The sequence below is a fragment of the Gymnoscopelus microlampas genome (assembly GCF_963454915.1).
Source record: "Gymnoscopelus microlampas genome assembly, chromosome: 22".
NCBI lineage: Eukaryota > Metazoa > Chordata > Actinopteri > Myctophiformes > Myctophidae > Gymnoscopelus > Gymnoscopelus microlampas.
Window position 1 is genome coordinate 28,523,454 of NC_139959.1, and position 24,183 is coordinate 28,547,636.

Sequence of the window (24,183 nt, forward strand, 5' to 3'; positions counted from 1 at the left end):
TGTGTGCGCGCGGGTGTGTGCGTGTGAGTGCGTGCGTGCATGCAAGCGTGTGTGGAGTAGAGTGGTTTGTGAACATGGTGCTGAACCAGAAATGCATTGGTCTATCACCACCTTGGTGCAAGCTGTACACACAGATGGTCCTCACACCAGCCAATAGACCGGATGACAGATCCACCACACACACACACACACACACACACACACACGCGCGCGCACGTGTGCATAGTCGATCTACAAGCTCACATGTAGTTCGGCTACTTTCGGCAAAGAGATTTGGTGTAACGGGAAAAAAGGGACCCTGATGGTCAACAAAGTATGTAAGGTTTAAAGGAGAAATCCGGTCATTTTAAGTGTTATGTTTGATGTGTGTCAAATCACTTACCAACGTATAAATGAAAATCGCGTAAATCCACAGAGCCCCCTATCGACCCCCACCGTTGTCATTGTAGGAGGATATAGAATAGCCCAAATTCGCCTATTTTAACCAATGCAAAGTCTGTTTTTTTGCTTCTAGTACTCATTGTTGAGTCCCATGATAATGTAACAGGCGCTAAAACTCCCGACAAGCTAACGGCTAATAACAAACGAGCTAACGCTGGGGCTGCTTATCTCTCTGAATGGCAGCCCCAGGTTGCCAGGTCGGGAGAGAAACCAGCAACCAGCATTAGCTCGTTCTGTTATTAGCCGTTAGCTTGTCGGGAGTTTTAGCGCCTGTTACATTATCATGGGACTCAACAATGAGTACTAGAAGCAAAAAAACAGACTTTGCATTGGTTAAAATAGGCGAATTTGGGCTATTCTATATCCTCCTACAATGACAACGGTGGGGGTCGATAGGGGGCTCTGTGGATTTACGCGATTTTCATTTATACGTTGGTAAGTGATTTGACACACATCAAACATAACACTTAAAATGACCGGATTTCTCCTTTAAGTGGTTGAACTATGCCACAACTTTCACACTATTCTTAAGTTTCACTTTCACTTCACCAGGCACTTCAGGATTTCATGGCCGGAGGTGCTTCTGTTTCGTGACATTATGCACATTGCCGCATGAGCTGTGATGGGTCTACATGACACCAGGCTTGTGTATGGAGCTGTATTCAGTAATCCTTCTTGGCCCTGTTGCGCTGAGGCAGGAGCAGTGACACAGCTTTGGTGTTGGTATTTATCGTGATATTTCCACTGGGCTCAAGGTCCAGGCGAGGATCATGGATAATGACTGGTTTAAATGGCAAGCTCATGTTCCATTCCCCGGTGGCTGACTATGAGCCGATACCAGGCTATTCTCTGGAGATCTTCTATAGTCTCCAGAGAGCTGATGACACAACGGGCAAACTGAAGGAAATCACAAAGGCTTAAGAGGGGGAGAGCGAGCGAGAGAGAGAGAGAGAGAGAGAGAGAGAGAGAGAGAGAGAGAGAGAGAGAGAGAGAGAGAGAGAGAGAGTCAGCTATTGATCTGCTGTTCATAGTGTTGGCCTTGACCTTTGAAAGTTCAGCTGTCTACAGTATGTGTGGGGATGGTGAGGAGGTAGTGAGGTGTGTGTCTGTGTGTAGAGAGAGTGAAGAAGTTGATGCAACAGCAAAGGCTTTCTAACCACTTACCTACTGTACTCACACCGAGGCGCATCGCTATGCATCACCAGCAAAACCATGGTTTTCCGCACCGCTCCTTCCTGTTTTGTTTTGTCGGTAGATGTGGTAGGAAGGAACAGTGGGATATTGGTAATTGCTGACAAGTTTGATATTAGACTCAAGACTCAATATCTGCTTGAATCAATGTCTGTCCCTGTGATTCATTATTTGATCACCCGGTTATGCACGCTGGTCCACTCCACGGGCGCACCATGCTGTTTTGCCGGTTGTGCTGTTTTTCCAAATAGTTTTTGAAGGGTCTGTTCCTGTAGATCTAAAAGCTCACAATGCGTCACTATGGCGACACGCTGTGCTTGTTGATTGACTATTTTCAAAGACGATACTGTACATTCCATACTTTAACTGTGCTGTTGTATTTTCTTGTACCGTGTTCTGTCGATCAACTGCTCTTATACAGGTAAGTGTGGGTGCGTACGTGCGTGCGTGTTGTCAGTGATGGAGCACATCTGCATCCCAATTGGTTCACCCCATTAACGCCAGAGATGCGGTTGTGCCCCCCCCTCCCCCCCATGCTGTGATGGATTGGGCCTCCGACTGCCATATCACAATGGGTGTATCTCTGCCAGCTGAACGCGACTGGTTATCCGGAATCGGGTCGCGGAGGCAACATTCCCAGCAGAGAGCTCCAGACTTCCCTTTCCTGAGCAACATTAGCCACTTCCTCCTGGGGGATCGGGGGCGCTCCAAGGCCAGTGTGGAGATATAATCCCCCCCCATCTGGTCCTTGGTCACCTGGGGGTATCCTCCCAGTGGGACGTGCAGCACGCTCGGGAGGAATCCGTACTCGATACCCGACCAACCCTGGCTCCTTTCCAAGTGAAGGAGCAGCCTTTCGTGGTGCTCGGAGAGCACAATCCAATGGTTTCCTGCTGAGAACCATAGCCTCAAATTTGGAGATGCTGATCCTCATCCAAGCCTTACACTCGATTGTGAACCGATCCAGTGAGAGCTGAAGGTCTCGGACCGATGGTGACATCAGGACCACATCATCCACAAAAAGCAGTGAAGCAACCCTTAGCTCACCAATCCGTATACTCTCTCCACCACGACTGCGTCTCCAGATCCTGTCCATGAACATCACAAACAGGATAGGTGACAATGCGCAGCCCTGGCGGAGGCCAACCCCGACCGAAAATGGATCCTACTTACCGCCAAGCAGTGCACACAGACACAGCTCTCACTTTGGGTGTATAGAGATTGGATGGCCCTCAACAAGGACCCCCTTGTCTCCCGGGACATATGCCTTCTCCAAATCCACAAAACACATGTAGACCGAGTATGCATACTCCCAGGTCCTCCAGGATCCCTGCAAGAGGGAAGAGCTGGTCAGCTGTTCCATGACCAGGACGGAATCCACATTGCTCTTCTTGAATCTGAGGTTTGACTATTCACCCGGACCCTCCTTTCCGGTACCTTGGAGCAATGTGATGCCTCTATAATTGGCACACAGCCTCTGGTCCCCTTTCTTAAAGAGTGGCACCACTACCGCGGTCTATGGTCTTTCTCTTTCTTCCTTCTATCTCTTCCTTTCACTCTCCCTCACCTTGCTTTTCTTAGCTCCTTTTGCACCTGTTGGCAAACCAGGCTTATCTGTGCCTGTAAGAACACAGACTGTTGCCCCAGACAAGGTACACGTCGTGTCTCCTTAATGTGAATATAAATACACCTGGGTTCTGGCACATTATTGCAGATAATAGACAGATTCTTCGGAACTGCATTTCTAGGCTGCGGTTTCATGCCACTTCTGTGTGATAACCAATTGCCTCTAACACGCAGTCATAAGCAACGTAAATGACGGGGCCAATCAATGGTTAGTTATTGTCTGATCCTTGATCCCTTCCCTGATTCAATTACCCAGCCATGATGAGGATGGGCGTACAGGCAGGGAGGTGGGCGGGTAGGGAAGGTAGGCAAAGGGCCCTGTCGGGACCATGGTGATTAATGGGGCCAGGGCTACAGAAATGGGTCACAAAGACTGTAGAGAGAGGCTGTGGGTTGAAAATAAGAGAAGGAGAAAGGAGAGTAAAGAGGAGGAGAGGGGCAGGGGGAGACAAAAAAAAAGAGAAAGGGGACAGCGGAAGAGAAGAGAAGAGAAGAGAAGAGAAGAGAAGAGAAGAGAAGAGAAGAGAAGAGAAGAGAAGAGAAGAGAAGAGAAGAGAAGAGAAGAGAAGAGAAGAGAAGAGAAGAGAAGAGAAGAGGAGAGAAGAGAAGAGAAGAGAAGAGAAGATGAGTGATAGGAGGACACAAGGACAGGGTGAAAAGGCCTGGTGAGACATGAGGTAGAGGTGAAGGGATGAATAGATGACGTGTGTAAAGTGTGCGAACATGCTGTCTGACCTCTCATCATTATCTATCACTCTTTCACTTTTTACTTCTGTCTCTTTGTATCCTTCTCTCCACGTGTCCATCCCTGACACTCACTGTTTTCACAGCCACCGTCGTCACGTGAAACGCCCACCTCCTGTCACACTACTGTATGTCACTGTCACTGTGTGCACATGCGTGTGTGCATACTGTATTCTTGTGTGTGCATGCCTGACTTTGTGTCTATGTGTGTACAGTATCTGCATGCCTGTGTGTGCGTCTGGGTTCTTCAACCAGATAATGTCCATCTATTCTACATGCTGCAGCCACAGCGCTGTGAGCTTGTCGATCGGCTATTTTCAAATAGCTCATATACTGTATATAGGGCTAAAGTTGTGCTATATTAATTAATTCTGCTGAGGACCCCCTGGGACGTTCTCAAGGACCCCTGGGGGTCCCTGGACCCCACTTTGAGAACCGCTGTGTTCAAGTTTTAATTTTGAGACCAGTGTTAATTACTTGCGGAATTAATTGAGACTTTAGATAATGACATGTAATTAAATATATAACATCAGTACTGTACTTCAAGATGTGAAAACTCCAAGGGCAAAAGCAGTGCGCGCACACACACACACACACACACACACACACACATGCGCACACACACACACACGCACGCACAGTACACTACCCTGTCCACCAGTTCCAATCAATCATGCTTGTCCCTACCCTCCCGCAAAGCAGTGTTTGTCTGTTACACACGTGCATGTGCACATAAACACACACAGCCAAGCCAGCACCAATTCACTCTATGCCAACTATATAGAGCGTTACAAATGAATAAATCAAATGTGTCGCTTTAATGTTTTTTTTTAACTGTTCCAAAAATGAACAAAACAGCCCAGCAATTTCGTCAGCTATGTGGCTCTGTGTCGTTTATGATATTGAGTTGCATTTGATAACGTCTGTTTGGAGAGTTAGAGAGAAAAAAAGTTCTCACTCTTTGGATAAATTAGTACTTTCTCACCGTCAGCTGATGCTTCATATCCATGAAATCGCCCGGCTGATTCGTTTATTTTTGGAACACATTTCCCAATGGGAATTCCAATAGAAAAAATAACTCCTTGACCCAGGGGAATAGCGGGCTCTAGTGGCAGTGATGTCAGGCTTCGGTGCCCTATAAAGCATTGGTTCTCAAGGTGGGGTCCGGGGACCCCCAGGGGTCCTTGGGAGGTACCAGGGGGGTCCCCATCAAAATGTGTTAATATAGCGTCACAATCATTTTTAACCATATTTTATACTTTAGCTCTTGAAAAATAGCAGATCTACAAGCTCATAGAGCGGCAAAGAGTGCCGCACTGTGAGCTTGAAGATCCGCTATTTTTGAAAACTCCCTATATTTTGAGACGGGGGGTCCGCAGCCAAATACATATCATTTTGGGGGTCCTTGACATGAAAAAGTTTGAGAACCACTGCTATAAAGACCTTTGTGCAGTGCAAGGCCACATCGACACGACGGCAACATGTCTTCCTTCACCGTGCATCGCCAGGCACACGCTGACGAGACACTCACTCAGTTTGAGGTATTGAGACAGAGCTGGCGAGTGGATGGCTAAATTTACGGTCCTGCGGGCAGCATGCTTTATGTGTTCCCCTGCTTCCACTCGATTCCAGGCCATTTAACTGACAGGGCCCCGTGCACTGGGACTTTACCACATGTATCGCATTTATCTCCACCTGTACTATCACACAAGAGCCCCGGCTCCCTGGTGCGTCGTCTGCCAAAAAGACGTGATTTGGTGTGCTAAAAATGGCTTAGAATAAAATAATTGGCCTTTCAGTGTTCTTTGCTTGTTTCAGATTTGTGTGACATTAAACAATGTAAAGTGAATGCATTAATTTAAAAGAAAATGGGACCTGATACAGCTAAACATTTGTTTTTCTATTTTAAAAGGTAGGGTAAGTGATATTTATTTTGTTAATCTTGTTAAGATTAAAGCAATATTTTCTCACAGTAATAATGGTTTGTTCAGTACATTTTCAACCAATCAGGAAAGAGTACCCATTAACCAGCTTCAATTTTATAGTGTTCCAGTTCAAAAGTGGATCTCTGATAATCAAAAGAAAGAGGTCCTGCACACTGTCTGGAACTTGCAAAAATGTTGCTCTTTCAAGTTCCAGACAGTGTGCGGGACCTCTTTCTTTGGTTTGATTATCAGAGATCCCCTTTTGAACATTGGCACCTTTGTCCTCCTACGCACCTGTCACCAACCTTTGAGGCCTTCTTCTAAAAATAATAGTATTCCAGTTCAAATTGTGTTTGCTTGTTTCTTTGTGACATCACTTCCAATGTCACTTGTTCAATCTGTATTCTGTGCAAGTTCTCTCTCCTGATTGGATAACATAGGTATCCCGACCTGAAAATGCATTTTCTGTTTACTAAAGAGCAGGAGAGACAGGGTGACTCCTTTTATTGAACAAACACTCTATAGCAATGAGTACTATCAGAATATAGAGCTATTTAACACTTATTTTTTACAAATCAATATTCTACCTGGTTAGACATGGCAGACTGGCGGCTCTGTGTGCTGATGATAAAATCGTGACGTACCAAGTCTCAATCTGGCTCGGGCATCATCCATAATATTCTTGAAGCCACCCATCGGCTACGGTTGCATAAAACAGCACGCACACATACAGTACAGTAACTACACAAGGCTGAGAGCACCCCCCCCCCTCCTTCGACACATATGTACTGAACACATCTGTTCTCAACTGTGTCCCCTGTACTGGGACCGGGCCACATGAGTATTCCTTTACAAAACAACTGCACTCTCATTAAACCATGCTAACGTGCTAAAAATACATGTCTTTGAATAATTCACGTCACACACTAGTTAAGAGAGCTTGCGCATACTCATGTCCAACTAGAGTGGACTAGAGTCAGTGGGGGGGTTTCTTATACTGTAGGACTAGAGTCAGTGGGGGGGTTTCTATTAATAGGATAGAGTCTCTGATTACTGTCTGAACAATGCAACAGACCTGCTGGAGTACTAATACTCCAGATAATATGAAATATCAGGTAGTAGATGCCCACTGTGAAGAAATAGTGGAGGCTGTAGTTGGTACCCATCTACATTCAGCTGCTGCAAATATTTCCTCTACAAGTTGAAATATGGACATACTGTACAAGGTTTCTGCACAAAAGCAACGATGATACAAATGATGGCTAGTATACACCTTTTGCTCTTACATCATACTCGGGGAAAACCCCCACCCTGAAGGAACAGGATTATGATGGGAAAAAGAGACATCAAGGAAACCCATGAATAAAACAAACGAGAACCAATTTCAGTGTCATCGCGCCAAAAATGTACTTCTGCAGTACATAAATTATATAGTGTGAAGGAATTTTCTGAGTGGCCAAATTACGGTGTCATCAATATATGAAATCCAATAATGTTTCCTCTAGTCAAAGCATTCACACTCCACTTCCTCAACACACACCCAACGCGCGCGCGCGCGCACACACACACACACACACACACACACACACACACACACACACACACACACACACACACACACACACACACACACACACACACACACACACACACACACACACACACACACACACACACACACACACACACACACACACACACACACACACACACACACACACACACACGCGCGAGCTGATGTGGTGTTTCAGGACATGACACATTTTTCCAGAGTTCTGCTTTCCCAGTTAAAACCAGCTCATTAAAGAAATATAGAGAAAATACATTGCACTCAATGTAATGATGTAACGAGTGTTCCTCAGCCAAGCAGTATGCACAGCACCCTATATACTGCATGAACATAACCACAGCACAGCATGTAAAGTATAGCTCCCCATACTGTATGTACATCCTATATAATCACAGTACAGATTTATTCAGTAGAGTTTGCTTGCTTCTGCACATAACAGACCTCACCATAAACCATACAAATATGGATGATACTGTACTGTTTCATCATCATTAAATGTAGTTGAAAAATTGGGCCCGATTCACTAAGCCGGTCGTAAATAACTTGTAAATAAAGCGACTAAAGGGGTGCGTATTTTCGATAAGCACAAACGCACGTGAAATTCACCAACCGGCGTATAAATCTCTGATATGTGTGTATCGTCGGTCTTCCTCATTTTTGTCTGACGGTCAGAGGCGTGTTCACGTGGAGAATCATTTGCATTGCTCCACGCCATATTTAAGACCTTAACACATCCACTGCCAGGCCCGTAGTCCTACGGGCCGTTAAATCCAACCGTTAACTGCCGTTCCCGTAGCCCGTAGTCCCGTAGTTTTCCCATGTTAAATCGTGCAGGTGCAGATTCCGGATTTTTTTTGCACTTCCGGTCTCGAAGTGGGCGGACCGGAAACGAAATAATACTGTTTCCGGTTTTTCTCCCGCCTCCGTTTCCTGTCTAGCGGTCAACTTTGGACGCCATTATCTCTGGCTTGTTGTTTTTCTCACCGCATCCACCATTTTAGCGTTTTCCTCTCGTTCTCCAGAATGCAGTGTCGGATCGCCGCACGGTTTTCAGCGTTTTGTTCGGTCGGGTCCCGTGTTTGTGTCGAACCAAATGAACGCGGATTTTAAACGGATTTAGCGGGGCCTATGACGGAATCAAAAAAACAAAAAAGGTAAGAAATTGCTTGGCACTACGATGGACGTTCTGAGATTAGCCGATGGCAGTCAATGTGTTAAAAGGCAACCGGAAACTGACAAAATACGTCACCATTTTATGCATCAGACACCAGAAATGAAGATCCTGTGGTGTGGTGGTGGGACCAATACTGGTTGATAAGTGGCACTGCCTGAACTTGAAGGTCACATTTTTATTTCACCCCTGAACAAGCAGGCATACATACCCTGTTAGCTCAGTGGTTAAAAAAATAACAACCACCACCACTAAATACTTCAGCACTTGGGTGGGGGACCCGGGTTCAAATTTCAGGTAGGACATGAAAGTTAGAGAGTGCCGCTTTGAAACGTTTTACTTTTAGTTCAATCTTTAGTTCAACGTATCGGGACATAATTTACGATATCTTCAGACTGGATGGACAATTCCCTGAGGAATTATGCAACTAACAGAAATGAACTTAAGGTAGCGTCAGTGATATTGTTTTGCTAAGGTAAGTGTTAAATAGCTATATAGTGTGATAGTAATTATTGCTATAGACCCCTTAACATACGACGTCACACTGGTTGCAAGCGTCACACTGGTTGCAAATGAAACCCATTATGTCAGGTCTCGATAGGGCGCGCAGCACTAGCCAACACACAAGAGGAGGTTGGGGTGCGCTGGGGTGTGCACCCCGAAACAACAGGTTGAGAATTGATTGCATGAAACAATCACCTGTGCATCCAGTCTCAATGTTGGTAAACAAATAATTGGTCTATAGAGTGTTTGCTCAGTAACAGGGGTCTCCCTGTCTCTCCAGCTCTTTAGTAAACAGAAACTGCATTTTCCCCTATTTTATCCATTCAGCTGTGAAAATTCATACAGGATAAACAAGTGAAATTGGAAGAAATTACACCAAGACAATTGGAACTGGAACACTATAAAATTGAAGCTGATAAATGGGTATACTGTCCTGATTGGCTTAAATTGGCGACCCACCTGAAAATGAAATTTTCTGTTGTTTTTTACCATTGAGACATCTGTGCAAATAGGAGACTGACATGATAAAAACTTAACTGGAGCTAAATCTTGTCAAAAACCTCATTAGTGTGCACCCACGCTAAGCATGTGCTCTGTGGCTAATTGGAACAATTAAAGTAGCTCTTTATAAAGTACCTCTGTCTGTCTACACTCCTGGGACAATCTCCAGCATAGCTGTACCACCTGCACACCACTGTGAATACCACATCAGTGGATGTCTGACTGCTGTTTTCCTACAGTCACAAACCAACCAGGAAAAATAACCACTTAAACCCTACTTAGTTGTATGATGGTGTCGCAATGGCGCAAATTGGCGAGTTACAAGCTCACAACATGGCACAACGGACATTTTTACCTATAATTTACAGTGGTAGAAAAAGTACTCACATTCTTTACGTAAGTAAAAGTACTAATACTGCAATATAGAAATACTCTGTTACAAGTAAATGTCCATAATTCTAAATTTATATTTGAGTAAAAGTACAAAAGGTTTGGCATCAAAATGTACTTAAAGTACCAAAAGTAAAGGTACTAACATTTTTTTAAATAACAGATCTACAAGCTCACAACGCGTCGCGAGCTTAGATCGTCTATTTTCAAATAGCCTATGTATAAATGTATGCATCCCTAGTCTCAACTACAGACACAGTCCCATCAGACTGTCTTCCTAATTCAGACTATACACCAATTATCTAACAAATGCCTTAAAATCCCACGCCTGCCAACTTCAATCTGTGTTCTACACAGTCAAATCCAGAGCGTTAACTCTGAGAGGGTACAAATTACCAAATGGAACCTTACGGGTCCATTTGGTTCCATTTAGTAGCCGCTCAGAAGCTTCTACCACTTTGCTGCTGGCCGCTGTAGACATTCTCCATTCGTCTACTGGATCCCACTGTGGTTGAGTTGGATGTGAAAGGAAGGTTGCTTGGAAGGAGAAGCAGTGTGTGTGTGTGTGTGTGTGTGTGTGTGTGTGTGTGTGTGTGTGTGTGTGTGTGTGTGTGTGTGTGTGTGTGTGTGTGTGTGTGTGTGTGTGTGTGTGTGTGTGTGTGTGTGTGTGTGTGTGTGTGCGCGCGCTCTAGAATTATTCATGCTTACAGTACAGTGGCTGTATATTCTATTCCATATTCTGTGTGTGTGTCAGTGTGCATCGTGGTCTGCCAATCCAAACATTGAATAAAACCTCACTTCTCTGGCGCCTTACCCTTCCTTCTTTAGATGTATCCATCTTACAATCACAAACACACACACGCCTGTCTTGAAAACGCTGGCACATGAGAAGTCGTGTGGATTTGAGGCTGTAAGAAAAATGTTCGCCAGACCAGTGCCGGGCCTTTTCCTAAACATGTTATAAGCACAGTAAATTCCAGCCCGCTACATTAAGTATATTTATACTTCAGCAACTGTTTGCCACAATCAAATACATTCACAGTAAGTGAAAGCAGTGCTCTGAAACAACGGCCCTCATTAACAGTAATTGCAACTGGGTAACAAAGAAGAAACAAACAAAAGTTATGGACGTGTGTGTGTGTGTGTGTGTGTGTGTGTGTGTGTGTGTGTGTGTGTGTGTGTGTGTGTGTGTGTGTGTGTGTGTGTGTGTGTGTGTGTGTGTGTGTGTGTGTGTGTGCGCGCGCAAGTATTCCTTTTAATTGTGGGAGAAAATACATCTGCATGTGTTCTAGTTTAGAGTTGTCAGATGTATTATGAAGAGCTGAATAATTTAGCTCTGTTTGCCTTGCTACATTTTATTCACTGCTCTACTGAGGGATTGGTGAGAACAGCCTTGCCTGCTGCTGCCATCTGCAGGCCAATACGGGGAATGCAATTCCGTTTTGAAAATTGTTTAATGTCTCTTTGGGAATTCAGTATTGGTGCATCGAATATGTATTTCTAAAAAAGAATATAGCCAAAATACATTCATGTATATGTTGCCCTCACAATGACCAAAACAAAATAATTTCTCCCACATAGTTTTCAATGTTTGAAAACAATATGAAATGTATTTGTATGTTTTGCTGTGTCCTTTTGTAATGTCACTATAAATAGTAATTTATGGCCTTTGGAGACACAGCTGGTGCTGCTGACCCCTCCATCTGTACATTCTACCTGGGTACCAATGGTTCACAAACACGCACGCACGCACGCACACACACACACACACACACACACACACACACACACACACACACACACACACACACACACACACACACACACACACACACACACACACACACACACACACACACACACACACACACACACACACACACACACACACACACACACACACACACACACAGTGAAAGGTTATGTTTTGTCCGCTGTATCTCTTACAGGACACTGTAATGTAGGACATTGTATTGTATTGCATCACTGACATTGGATTACTGTTCTGTTCTCTGAAATAGAAGATTATACATATTCCTCTTAACTCCATATGTATAATAATGTGCATATAGTACGGCAGGCTTAAGATAATCTACTTGTGTTGCCGATTTATAACAATAATGCAATATTTCCAAAGATGAGAAACAAGCAAAAGGACAGTCAGTTGGTAACAGGTCGGTCTTTATTGACCTCCATATTCTACCATGTAAAACCAGTATAGAAAAACAGAGATATAAGCAAAAAGAACACATAAACACAAGTGTACTTGAGGAAGCGAACAGTTACAGCATTGCCACCACCATCATGAAACACCAGCTGAGATGGACGGGCCATGTAATATAAATGCCTTACGCACGCCTTTCAAAACAGGTCCTCTACTCGGGGCTAAGTACTGTACAGCAAGCTTCTGGACCTAAGAAATACATGATCTAAATAGACAGCTTTAACTGGGAAGACCTTGCTGAATGCTGCATGGGGAAGCAGTCTATATGATGGAGCTACATTCCATGAAGAAGATCTCTGACAGGCTGCCCGAGTCAAGAGACAGCAAAGAAAGGAGAGGGCGTCCACCAGAAATGTCCTTTCACATCCCACTTCCAGTACAACACTTTACTGTCCACATTGCGAGAAAGTATGTTGTTCCAGAATTGGCCTCTTTAGTGATCTGAGGACCACAATATAAGGAGCATCGAAGAGGACCATCATACTTAACTGAGTGAACGCTGATGATGTAGTGTGTGTGTGTGTGTGTGTGTGTGTGTGTGTGTGTGTGTGTGTGTGTGTGTGTGTGTGTGTGTGTGTGTGTGTGTGTGTGTGTCGCTAATCTTTCAAACCGCTGGACCAATGAGCACCAAACTTTTTATGCATGCAACCACTAGGCCACAAACTTAGATGACCACATCGGCACCCCAAATGTCATTTTCGTGCCCTTGGCCATCTAAGCCGCACACTCCACACTTGCGTGCAGTGCGCCCCTAGACGACCATTTCGCACTTCGTATCTTGGGCCGCTTATGCCGCACATCCCACAGCCTTGCATGATCGCCTCCCCCATCGGTGTGTGAATGGGTGAATGTAATGAACATCGTTAAGTGCTTTGGATAAAGGAACAAGTGAGAACAACTCTCTGTGACATAACGTGGCTAATTAAACAGCAAATCTTGGACAGCTGTAAAAGCACTGGTTTAATTGAGGGTTTGACACTGATTTTAATTGAAGAATACTTCCATTCTTTGGGTAACATTACAGCACAACAGCCTGTAAGGAAATACGAAAGAACAGCTTGGAAGAGAATGAGTCAATTAAAACACGTCTAATCCGTACTCCTGTCCTTCCATTGTTCCAGCTACTCCACTGTGAGCAAGGAACCCTGCAACATTGCACAGCCTTCACTCATCATCTCATCTCAGCTCAATCAGTGTCACTCTCATTCAATCAAGCTAGCAATAGTGGAATTAGCGTGCCAGGAAACCATGCGAGCCTTCAGTGAGCAAAACTCAAAATGAATTATGCTAACCAAGTTACGTATTCAAGAGCTCACACACACACACGCACGCACGCACACACACACACACGCACACGCACACGCACACGCACACACAACTATGCAAAAATGCAGCCACAGCAGCGTTCAACACAGAAACACAAAAATGCTTTACCAAGACACAAGCACTGGCCATCCACTAGACTGAGACATTCAATTGTTTAGCTGCATTCAGAGCCTCTGATAGCCTACCCTACACATACCCAGGCACCCCCGCTACGGAGCACTCAACAGCAATTCAATGAATCATTTTCTATTTCATCACACAACCGTGTCACTCGCTGAATATCAGCGAGCAAGAATAGATCAGGCTTTACACTACATTACAGTCATTTAGCAGACACTTTTATCCAAAGCGACTTACAATAAGTGCATTCAACATAGGTAGGGACCAAAACTACTAACCACCAGTCTTAAGTGCATTCTCTTCTAAAACAAGCAACTACGAGTATACCTAGATAAAAGTGCAATATATCAGCTACCTACTTTCTTAAACAGATGAACACAAACCAAGATGATTCCTACAGTATACACGTGCCACAATAACTAACCCTCACCCAACCAACGTGTGCACAAACAAACAGCAGCACTCTCTTGCTCGCGCACTACCGCAACCGGTGGGTCCTCTTACCTGCGTGACTTTGTCGGTGACGTGGTGCGTTCGGTCGATGAGCTTGCACGGGGCGATTATGTCAATCTCCCCGGGGGGCAGGGCGATGAGCGGATCCGGTTTGAAGTCCACAAAGTTGAGCGTGATCTGCGGGATCTTGGAGATGGTGCGGTAGCGCATGAGGTCCGAGTCTGACGTGGAGTTGAGGACGTTGGACTTGTTGTTCATCGCACCTGGAGATGCAGCAGATAAAACAGACAACAGTTAGTTTACTCCGGGAGTTAGTGATGTGTCGATCATGATCGACACGTTCGAAAGAACTAGTTTGTTTGCCGCGAACGCGAACGAGCGCGTTCACTTTCTGAAACTGTTACGTTCACGCGCAACGTAAAAACAAAACGCTCCCCCGATGGTGTTTTACACACATTATAAAACACACATTAATCACTTTAGCCCTATTTTATACCTAGGCTATTTGAAAATAGCAGATCTACAAGCTCACAACGCGTCGCATCGCGACGCGTTGTGAGCTTGTAGATTGGCAATTTTCAAATATGTTAGCACTTTTACTTTTGGTACTTTAAGTATATTTTGATGCCAATACTTTTGTACTTTTTCTAGAGTAAATTTTGAACGCTAGAAAATAGCGCTACTGAACGAGAACGTGAACGAATCATTTGAACGAATCATTGCCGTGAACGTGAACGAAATCGTTCGTTCACTGAAATGAACCTTTTTTCCCAGCACTACCAGGAGTGACCTGATCTCATGGTGCCCTGAGAAACACAGTACAGTGCGATGTTCATCCAGTATTTCTGAATGTTGTGTATTAGAGGTTTTAGGGCAACAGATAGGGACAGCTTCAGATATTTACATACAGAATATCTAGCAATATCAATTGCTTTTTTTAATATAATTATATGGAAATGACTTAAAATGGGAAAAGTCCTGACAATATGTCTCAAATCTTTGCTTCTGGGGGACCCTGGAACAAAATATTTTACAAATGTTCGCTTTTAAAAAAAGATACAATTTTTCAAGAATAGCAGATCTACAAGCTCATAGCGCAGCACTCGGTGCAGCGCTATGAGCTTGTAGATCTGCTATTTTCGAATAGCCCAAAGACATCTATAATGACAGAGATGCGTTCCCGGTCGTAATGGATTAACTGTTAAACTCTATGTACACAGCATGTGTGATACCTGCGCTGCACGACGTCCTGATGCTAAACCGGCGGCCCTTGCGGTCCCAGTCGGGCCTCATGGCCTCGATCTCGTCGACGGACGACGCGCGCCGCATGCTGTGGAAGCTCTCCCGCGAGCGGCTGTTGGATAAGGAGCAGTTGGACGCCGAGGCGTCCGGGTTGAGGCTGTGGCGGTGGGGGGCCACGCAGGGCGACGACTGGGTGTGAGGACCTCCTCCAGGGGGGTGGGGACCTCCGGGTGGGTGGTGGGCCCCTGAGGAGCCCAGTAGGGTACGTTGGTCCTCCTGATCCTCTGGCCAACTCTGCAGAGCCGTCGACCTAATGAACCCGATGACACGAGGGAAAAGGGAGTCTTTGATTCCTGTGGCTCTTCTCAAAACACTGACTGCAGTATACCTTGAGTTCTACAGTACCTGCTTTCGCTGAATTGATCCTGGTTTTCTGGTGGCGCGGCGGGCAGGGGCAGGAACTCCCCTAGGGGCAGGGACTCGTGGCTGGGGTGGTCCTCCCGATGCAGCGGCGTGGCGGTGGGGATGCGGCCCACCTCAGGGTCGTCCAGAGAGCCCTTGCTGTTGGACAGGGAGCGCAACACGGGCAGACGCAGCTTGAAGCCTCGGGGTCGACCTGAGAAAGACGGAGGAATAAGGGCTCCGTCAGGGGTTGTCGGTGCTGTCCAACGATACAATATCTACCCACCTCTGAGAGGAATGAGTGTGGGACAGTTAAAGTGTATAGTATAGAGCAGTGGTTCTTAAACTTTTTCATGTCTGTCAAGGACCCCCAAATTGAGACATATTAGCCCATGACTCCCATTTGAAAAGATCTGCCAAGGACCCCCATAAGAGAAGATTTTTACGGCTCTAGCAGTGATTCTCAACCATTTTTATTTGAAGGACCCGCAGTTTGACACGCACTATAGGCTACGGACCCCCATTTAATGGCATTGCTATCTCTGGGAACCCGATTTATATTGTAAAATCAATGTTAATTTAACTCTGAGAGTGTACAAATGGAACCAAATGGACCTGCATTTGGTTCCATTTGTACACTCTCAGAGTTACAGACCCATTTGGTTCCCAACTATCCCTCATTTCACTGGGGACCCCCTGGAACACCCTCAAGGACCCCTGGGGGTCACCGGAGCCCACTTTGGTACCAACATCAATACAGCATGGAATTGTGGACAAAATCTCATCCAACGACAACAAAATATTCTAAGTTTTGGGTTCTGAGAGTCTAAATATCATCAAATGGTGGTCCGTGGCTCAAATGCCGAATAAATAATGGACCTTGATATGAAAAGGGTTGAAAACCACTGAGCTAGATAGTCATAACAGTCAGTCAGTCAGTCAGTCAGTGAGTAGGCTGCCCTAGCGTATCTGGTCTAGAGGGGCGGGTTCAAAATCTCCGGAGAAAAATTCCACTAGATCCCATTGGTTCACCGATCTGTCCGTCAGCCCCCGTCCCGCCCCATGCCCCTCCTCCTCCTCCCCCAATGTGCAGTATTGAGAGCTCTGACGTCACAACATTTGGAGCGATGCCCCCTGCACTCTGGTTGGTTGGCGAAATGAAACACTTCCTATTCCAGGAACGTCAACAGGCTGGTCCAGGCTCTTATTTTTGAGAAAAACTAAAAACTAAAAGCCTGGAGATCGAGGCTAGTCAGTGAGTGAACTAGCTAGTTAGTTACGTAGTTAGCCAATAAGACAGTGTGTGTACCAGTGACGAGCCAGGTCGGCAGGCGGTGGTTGAGCTCCTGGTTGTTGGGGTCAGTCAGTCGTTCGTCTGTCATGACCTCAAAGTTGAGAATGAACATAATCACGACGCCATCCTCGTTCTTCACCGGGACCACGTCCACCAGACACTGGAAACTCGTACCTGAGGAGACAAGACATGGAGGGAGAAAGGCTGTCAAAGGATTGTCTGGATACAACATTGTTGTGTTGTACGGTTATGTTACAGTACTGCGTTATGTCAGTATACAGCAGGGGTCTTCAACAGGGGGTCCGGGACCCCTAGGGGGTCCTCAGAGTTACTACAGGGGGTCCGCCAAATCTTTGTGATATGATTATTTTTTATTTTTTTACATTAACAACTTGAAACCTAGCATCCCTTTTCTGAGGATAACTTTAGCCAAAAATAGCCGAGCTTGACTTATAGGTGTAGAAGGAAAAAAGCAGCAAACGTTTATCTGAAACACAATTTTTATATGATATAGAGGGGGTCCCTGCTTCATCTCTCTCTCAGCTAGGGGGTCCTTGGCCTGAAAACTTTGAAGACCCCTGGTATACAGTATTTGACACAAGTGCTTGTTCTTTAGATACACAGGCAGGTGCTAAATATAAGTGCATGCACTAACTTTGATAATAACCACAGACAGGCTCATTTAGACACTCATGAATGCACATTCTCTCTCTTTATGAAATACTCATCAGTGCTTAACGTACTGTAATCAGCTCTCTCTCTCTCTCTCTCTCTCTCTCTCAGACACGCAAGGCCTGCTACTCACACTAATCCGCCATAACAGTGTTTAAACAGCTAAGTAAGCATGAAATTAGACTCCATATGATGCGACTTTCACACCGCCTGCATGCGTTAATATATGACCAGAATGTTGTTCAGGCACTAGGGATTTCAACCATCAACTGCAACATCACACACAGACGCACGCTCACGTGGACACTACCCCACACACAGACACAGACAGACGTTTGCTTAGAGACATTAGGTTAGGAGGATTAAGCTCCTGTGGGCGGCAGTTTGACATCAAGTATATTTATATTGAAACACACCAACTCTCTTTGCTGTTAGCTAGACACACGAACATACGCTAGACACACACACACACACACACACACACACACACACACACACACACACACACACACACACACACACACACACACAGTATATATTCATCATACTAATAAAGGTCAGTACTGATATATTCATCATACTGATAAAGGTCAGTACTGATGAAGAAAATACAGTCCATTTCACAGGCATGATGTCGAAATAAAGAACATGGCCATTTATTTCTCTAATAACAGAATCTCAACAACTTGAGGCACACTGAATTTACTCTGTGAACTCTGCAAACAGGAGGCCACTAACAGGACCCCGATAGGGCCAGAACAGCCACCAAATGGACTAATGTCATGCACCATTATCCATAATGCTTTTAAGATCTCTCTCTCTCTCTCTCTTTCTCTCCCTCTCTCTCTCTCTCTCATTGTAAGATTGCTTTGTTTAGTCTGACATCAGCTCACAGTTCCATCTCAGTGCTTCACCCATTCCATTCAGAAGACAAATGTACAATTTTGGGGCATAGAGAAAAGCAGCACGGTCGCCTTAAAATGTACAGCACAGGATATCTGATGTTATACAACTATAAAACAAGCAGACAACAGGGATCAGGGATCTCCATATATGGGCAGTAAGGGTACACAGGCAGGCAAACAAGTACGACGGGTACTTTGACAACGGGTACAACGGGTATTGTACAGCCGGGTGGGGCATGCAATACCAACTTGCATCGTTCCTGTCTCGCATCGTTCTCGTGTAGACAGGCGTAACGGTCTAGTTGAAATAAAACAAAGAATACAAAACCTAATGACACTGTAGTACACAGTAAAATCCTGTGTTAGTCTAACCACTTTCAACCTGGCGTCCCTATTTTGAGCATGCCGTTATAGGCTAAAATCTAACATTTTCATAATTATAATAGAAACAGAATAGCAAATATAGCCGATCTACAAGCTCACAAAGCATCTTATAGATCGCCTATTTTCACTATTTTTGCGCAACACCGTTGTACATTGACTTTAAGAATTTCTACAGCCCTGATAGGACAGTGAGCAGGTGCATTTAAAGAAATCAAGGAAGAATATAAGGTATAATATATACTGTGTATATATATGGTGGATTCACTACAGGCTGTTTTTAAGTTGAAGGGGCATGAAATCCTAGGCTGATGTTTGTTTTCCAATTAAAAATAAAAAAACATTACAAAAACACAGCAGATTAAAAACACGGGAGGCTAGTAAGCAATGCAGCTTCAGCCATTACAATTAGTGTTAGATTTAGGTGTGCCCAGAGCCATGCCTGTGCCAATGTGCAAGCATAAAAGTAAAGAAAAGGCTGCACACTCATAGCCACCATGCAGGATTTATTTAGAAGAATACCAACGTTTCGACCTGGAAAGGTCTTCTTGAAGCAATGTGCCAGCATGACACACCAAAATCGAACACACCCATTATTAATCTTATTAGCTGCAGATGTGTTACTTACATCACGGTAAGGTCATGCAGCCTGCCATGTGTTTACCCTGCTGTAGATTTTAACCTTCTTTCCATTTCTCTTACCTTGTCAGTGAAGGGCAGTGACTGGCACAACAAATGGTGACCAGACCAGTCGAACAGAGCTGTTGTGCCGCGGACGACCTAGTATGTTATACTCGCCAGTCTACAGCGTGCCTATTGCCCGCCTGCCTCCTCTATATCACCCTACCAATCGCCTGTCATTCACCTCCCATCACCACCGGAGAGTGGGTACAAATCTGATTGGAGAACAGCGTAATCCCAACAACACAAGGGAGAATTGTGTTTTTTAATAACACACGGAAAAAAATCAAGGATTACACCATCTGGCCCTGTGTGTGCGTTTAAGTTTGTATGTCAAATGCGTCCGTGCATGTATGCACATACATACATTATTGCCCATATAATCTAGTACTGTACGCTCATTCACAAGGTTTTTTCATGCCTCTGTCATCAGCAGCTGTTACACTATGCCATGTTAAGCACTCAGGTAGCATTTATGTTCATACACCAAATAATTCATACATAATGCACAAGCTCACTTTTGCCAGGCTGCAACAGCCCACGCTGGATTGAAAATCTGCAGATTTAACTTCAAACCAACCTCATTATGTTTTATCCATTCCACTTAAAGGCGCAATGAGGTTTGTAAACACAGTAACACACCATTCAAAGTTGGCCCCTCCACCCGTTTCAATGACACCAATAGCACACGCCTATTGCACTGTATTGCACACACACGTGTGTGATGCATGAGACCTGGATTTAACCTAGTGAGCTACATAAGGGATTAAACCTATACATTTCAAGCACAGCACAACCCATTTTGTTTGCTCTACGTTAAGCTATATCTACTGCACTGATTTTAAATGAATTGAGCTGGGGGGTCAAACAGGGCAAAAATTAATCTAGATGGCGAAATGTTCCCATGAATGCATTCCATCGCCACATGTAGCAGGCTGATAATCTGATTTGGTATTAGTGATTTTTAAAGCTTGGGGATCCATGGGGGGATTAACAAACACCACCTCCAAAATACATCAAAGCTCATCGAAGACAATTGAATTGCACAGAGGAGGGCCCAGTTCTCTCTAGCCAAACAACTTTATGTCCTCCTTGTGTTCCTTTTTTTTCTGTTTGCGTTTTTTGTACTGAGACAGGACAGTGAGGGAAGTGATCAAGAGAGAACATGCAATACAGGTCACACGGTGGCAACTTTGTACCTTGTACCAATTGAAACAAATGAAAGCACCCATTCAATACCTTTTTTTTACCAGCTTGCAAAGCACACTGGTCTAAGAAGAGACTGAGTCTAGTCAACACTTTCTCAACACTTTCTCAACACTTTTTCATCATTGGCTGTACTTTAAGCAAATGGGGATACTTTCCCATACTCTGAACGGGCGGTCTCATCACGCCTCAGACACGCCTCTCGCCTCTTTGGCAGTGTTGCCAGATTCTGCGAGAGAAATAAGCAACAGGTCTAAGCCAATGGGGAGCCACTTGCAGTGTTGCCAGATTCTGCAAGACAAATCAGAGAAAACAGAAAGCAAGCTGGTGTACATGACTGAGTCATGTCTTGTTTCACTTGTTTTTAAATCTGTATTATACTCAATAATGTATTATTACTTAATGTCTTAATGCTTAATGTTGTGTAAAGCACTTGGAATTGCCTTGTGTTTAAATGTACTTTACAAACTCGCCATGCGTTTCTTTCACTGACTCACTGATGTTGTCCAGCACAAAATAAGTGCACACAGTGGCAGGAATGAAGCAAGGAAACGAATGCAAGAAGAAACCGAACAAGACTGCACAGCAGCCATATTGGAAAGAAATTGGGCCTCTTCTTACTTCCTTAACAGGTGTTACCAATAATATAAATTAAGGCTCTGGTCAAACAGAGTCAGGGTGTTGATATTGTGTATGTTGGCTCACTGGAAACACTCAGTGGGTCTCAAAGTGTGGTCCAGGGACCAGGGTTCCAAATGGCCTCTTACGGGTGTGTAACTCTGAGAGTGTCCATCTCTGAGTTTGTACACTCTCAGAGTTATGGGGGTCCTTGACATTAAAATGTTTGAGAGCCACTGTGCCCCACTAAATGGAACAGAGCCTTCATTGGTAACACCTGTGAAGGAAGTAAGGAAGAGGCCCAATTTGCTTCCAATATGGCTGCTATGCATAGAGCCTATTGGAAACTCTTTTGGTGTGTCTAGCAAAGCCTTGTACGGGTCTGGAGAGAGAATGTGGGGTAGGAGGAGGATTACTCCCACAGGAACATCTTACCACGGCTTAGCAGGTGGATGAGAGGATTTGACTACAGCCTCAGGTGACCCTGTGTCAGACCATGCGACTGGCATGTAAAGTGATTGATTTCAGCAGAAGGCGTTCTCTGTGGGGGAAAAAAAGGAGCTTTTGTGCCCTTGGCACTTGCGAAAAAGAAGAATTACAACAGAAAGGCCTGCCTCTTCCTCTGAATTAAAATGAAAAACCTGTCTCTTCCCTTATTCTGTCTCCTCTGTGCATCCGGTAACATGCTGGATTAGAAACTAGGTTTATAATCTCTGGTATGGAACAAGTGGATTAAAAGGAAAACAGATTAGCGCTTGATCAAGCCACCCCTTACTTCTCCACTGGGGAGGCATGGGTGAGAGGTTAGAGACCAGCGCGTGTGTGTGCGTGTGCGTGTGCGTGTGTGTGTGTGTGTGGGAGGGAGAGAGCGAGCGAGAGAGAGAGAACAGTGTGGGCCTGTGGGGACTCCCCCTGTTAAATTGTTGACTCATCAGCCCCTCCCAGTGGACAACAGAAGTACCTACATGCTTATCGGCACCTTCAGCGAGCCTGTCAACAGAGCAGCTTGAGACGATCAGATACAACATACAACAAGCCAAGGTCCCCTGGTTTCTAAGTTTGGGACAACATGTTTGCCAAGCAGCACTGTTTGAAAGGGTCATGTGACAAAAATATAAATTAGCATACTTAAAACTCCCCACGTGATATAAAGACAAATCAGTCAACATTCCATTTTGTGTAGACCTTTCTCTATAATTACCATTGTTTCACTGCTGTGTGAGAAAGGGTTTGTCATTCATTAAGTTGGCTAAGCATTGCACAGAGAAAAGTGCAATGCTGTGGTAACCATTCCCATTCAAGTGAAGTACGTTTCAGCACTTTCATCAGAAAGTCTCCAGATGTATCGCACGATGATACAACAACTTCTTATTCCACTGGAAGTTCAACATGCAAACATGACCCAACGGTTGTCATTGCTCAATGCTCTCACAGTCCCATAGGCTTTTCAAATAGCCTATGTATAAAACAGGGCTAAAGTGGTTAATGTATGTTTTATAATATAATAATTGATTATTGCAAAGTAACTAGTAACTCAAGTTTTCAAATAATTGTAGTGAGTAGTAAAAGTACAATATTTGCCTCTGAGATGTAGTGGAGTAGAAGTAAAAGTATAGACAATTGGAAATTCCTCAAAAATGTGTAGTTAAGTACAGCGCTTGAGTAAATGTACTTAGTATTACACCACTGCCACTAGATGGCAGAGCACGACAGCTCTTCCCTTTGTGTGACCCTTGCAGGCAACAATGTGCAAAGTGGCAGGAAGCAATCAGTCTCATACTCAGTGGCCCATTCATTCATCCAGCGGGCAGCAGAACTGTATAAATGCGGCCTCCAGAGCCAGTGATGAAATGTGATTAATCTAGATGTGCCCCGCTGACCAAGCCTGTTCACACTGCGGAGGCATTGTTCTGAGAGACAGGGGGGCTAGAATGGAGAAAAATAGGTGTGTGTGTGTGCGTGTGTGTGCGTGCGTGCGTGCGTGCGTGCGTGCGTGCGTGCGTGTGTGTGTGTGTGTGCGTGTGTATGTGCGAGTGTGTGTGTACTGTAAGTAAATAAGATTGCTAGCAGGAGTCTTGACCCATCACTCCCTCCCAGGCTCCCACCAGAATGCATCCACCAGCTGTCCAGCATTAAGTGATGATGAGGCATTCCACCATTGCTCACCACTGAAACACACACACATGGACACCCACAAACGCCACGTGATTGACCTCTGCACCTTACAGTGCGGTGGGCTGCTTCTTGGGTGTGAAACCGTGGAAGGACAAACGCCCGCCAGATAACCATTCATCAGATTTTCCTTCCCCTGTAATTGAGACAAATAGCCGACTGCAGCAGCCAGGTGGGTACACACTGCAAACAGCTGGCTTAGACTGGGGTGTATTTGTATGTGCATGGACGCTTTGTATGTGCGCGTGTGTGTGTGTGTGTGTGTGTGTGTGTGTGTGTGTGTGTGTGTGTGTGTGTGTGTGTGTGTGTGTGTGTGTGTGCGCACGCACGTGCATGTTTGTACGCACATGTGTGTGTCTGGGTTTCTATGTGTATGGATGTGGTACTGTATGCAAGTGTCCAGGGCGACCCCGATAGCCAAGTG

General features: G+C 44.9%; 1 protein-coding gene across 1 annotated transcript in view; it reads right to left on the reverse strand.

The window, feature by feature from the left end:
* kcnh2b (potassium voltage-gated channel, subfamily H (eag-related), member 2b) overlaps positions 1-24,183 on the reverse strand; it is a 314,750-nt gene that overhangs the window by 106,792 nt on the left and 183,775 nt on the right. The window contains exons 3-6 of the mRNA XM_084048974.1: positions 17,140-17,298; positions 15,834-16,044; positions 15,419-15,738; positions 14,238-14,449 (exon numbers count right to left, since the gene is read on the reverse strand). Coding sequence (XP_083905100.1) covers positions 14,238-14,449; positions 15,419-15,738; positions 15,834-16,044; positions 17,140-17,298 — 902 coding nt within the window. The remainder of the gene's footprint in view (positions 1-14,237; positions 14,450-15,418; positions 15,739-15,833; positions 16,045-17,139; positions 17,299-24,183) is intronic.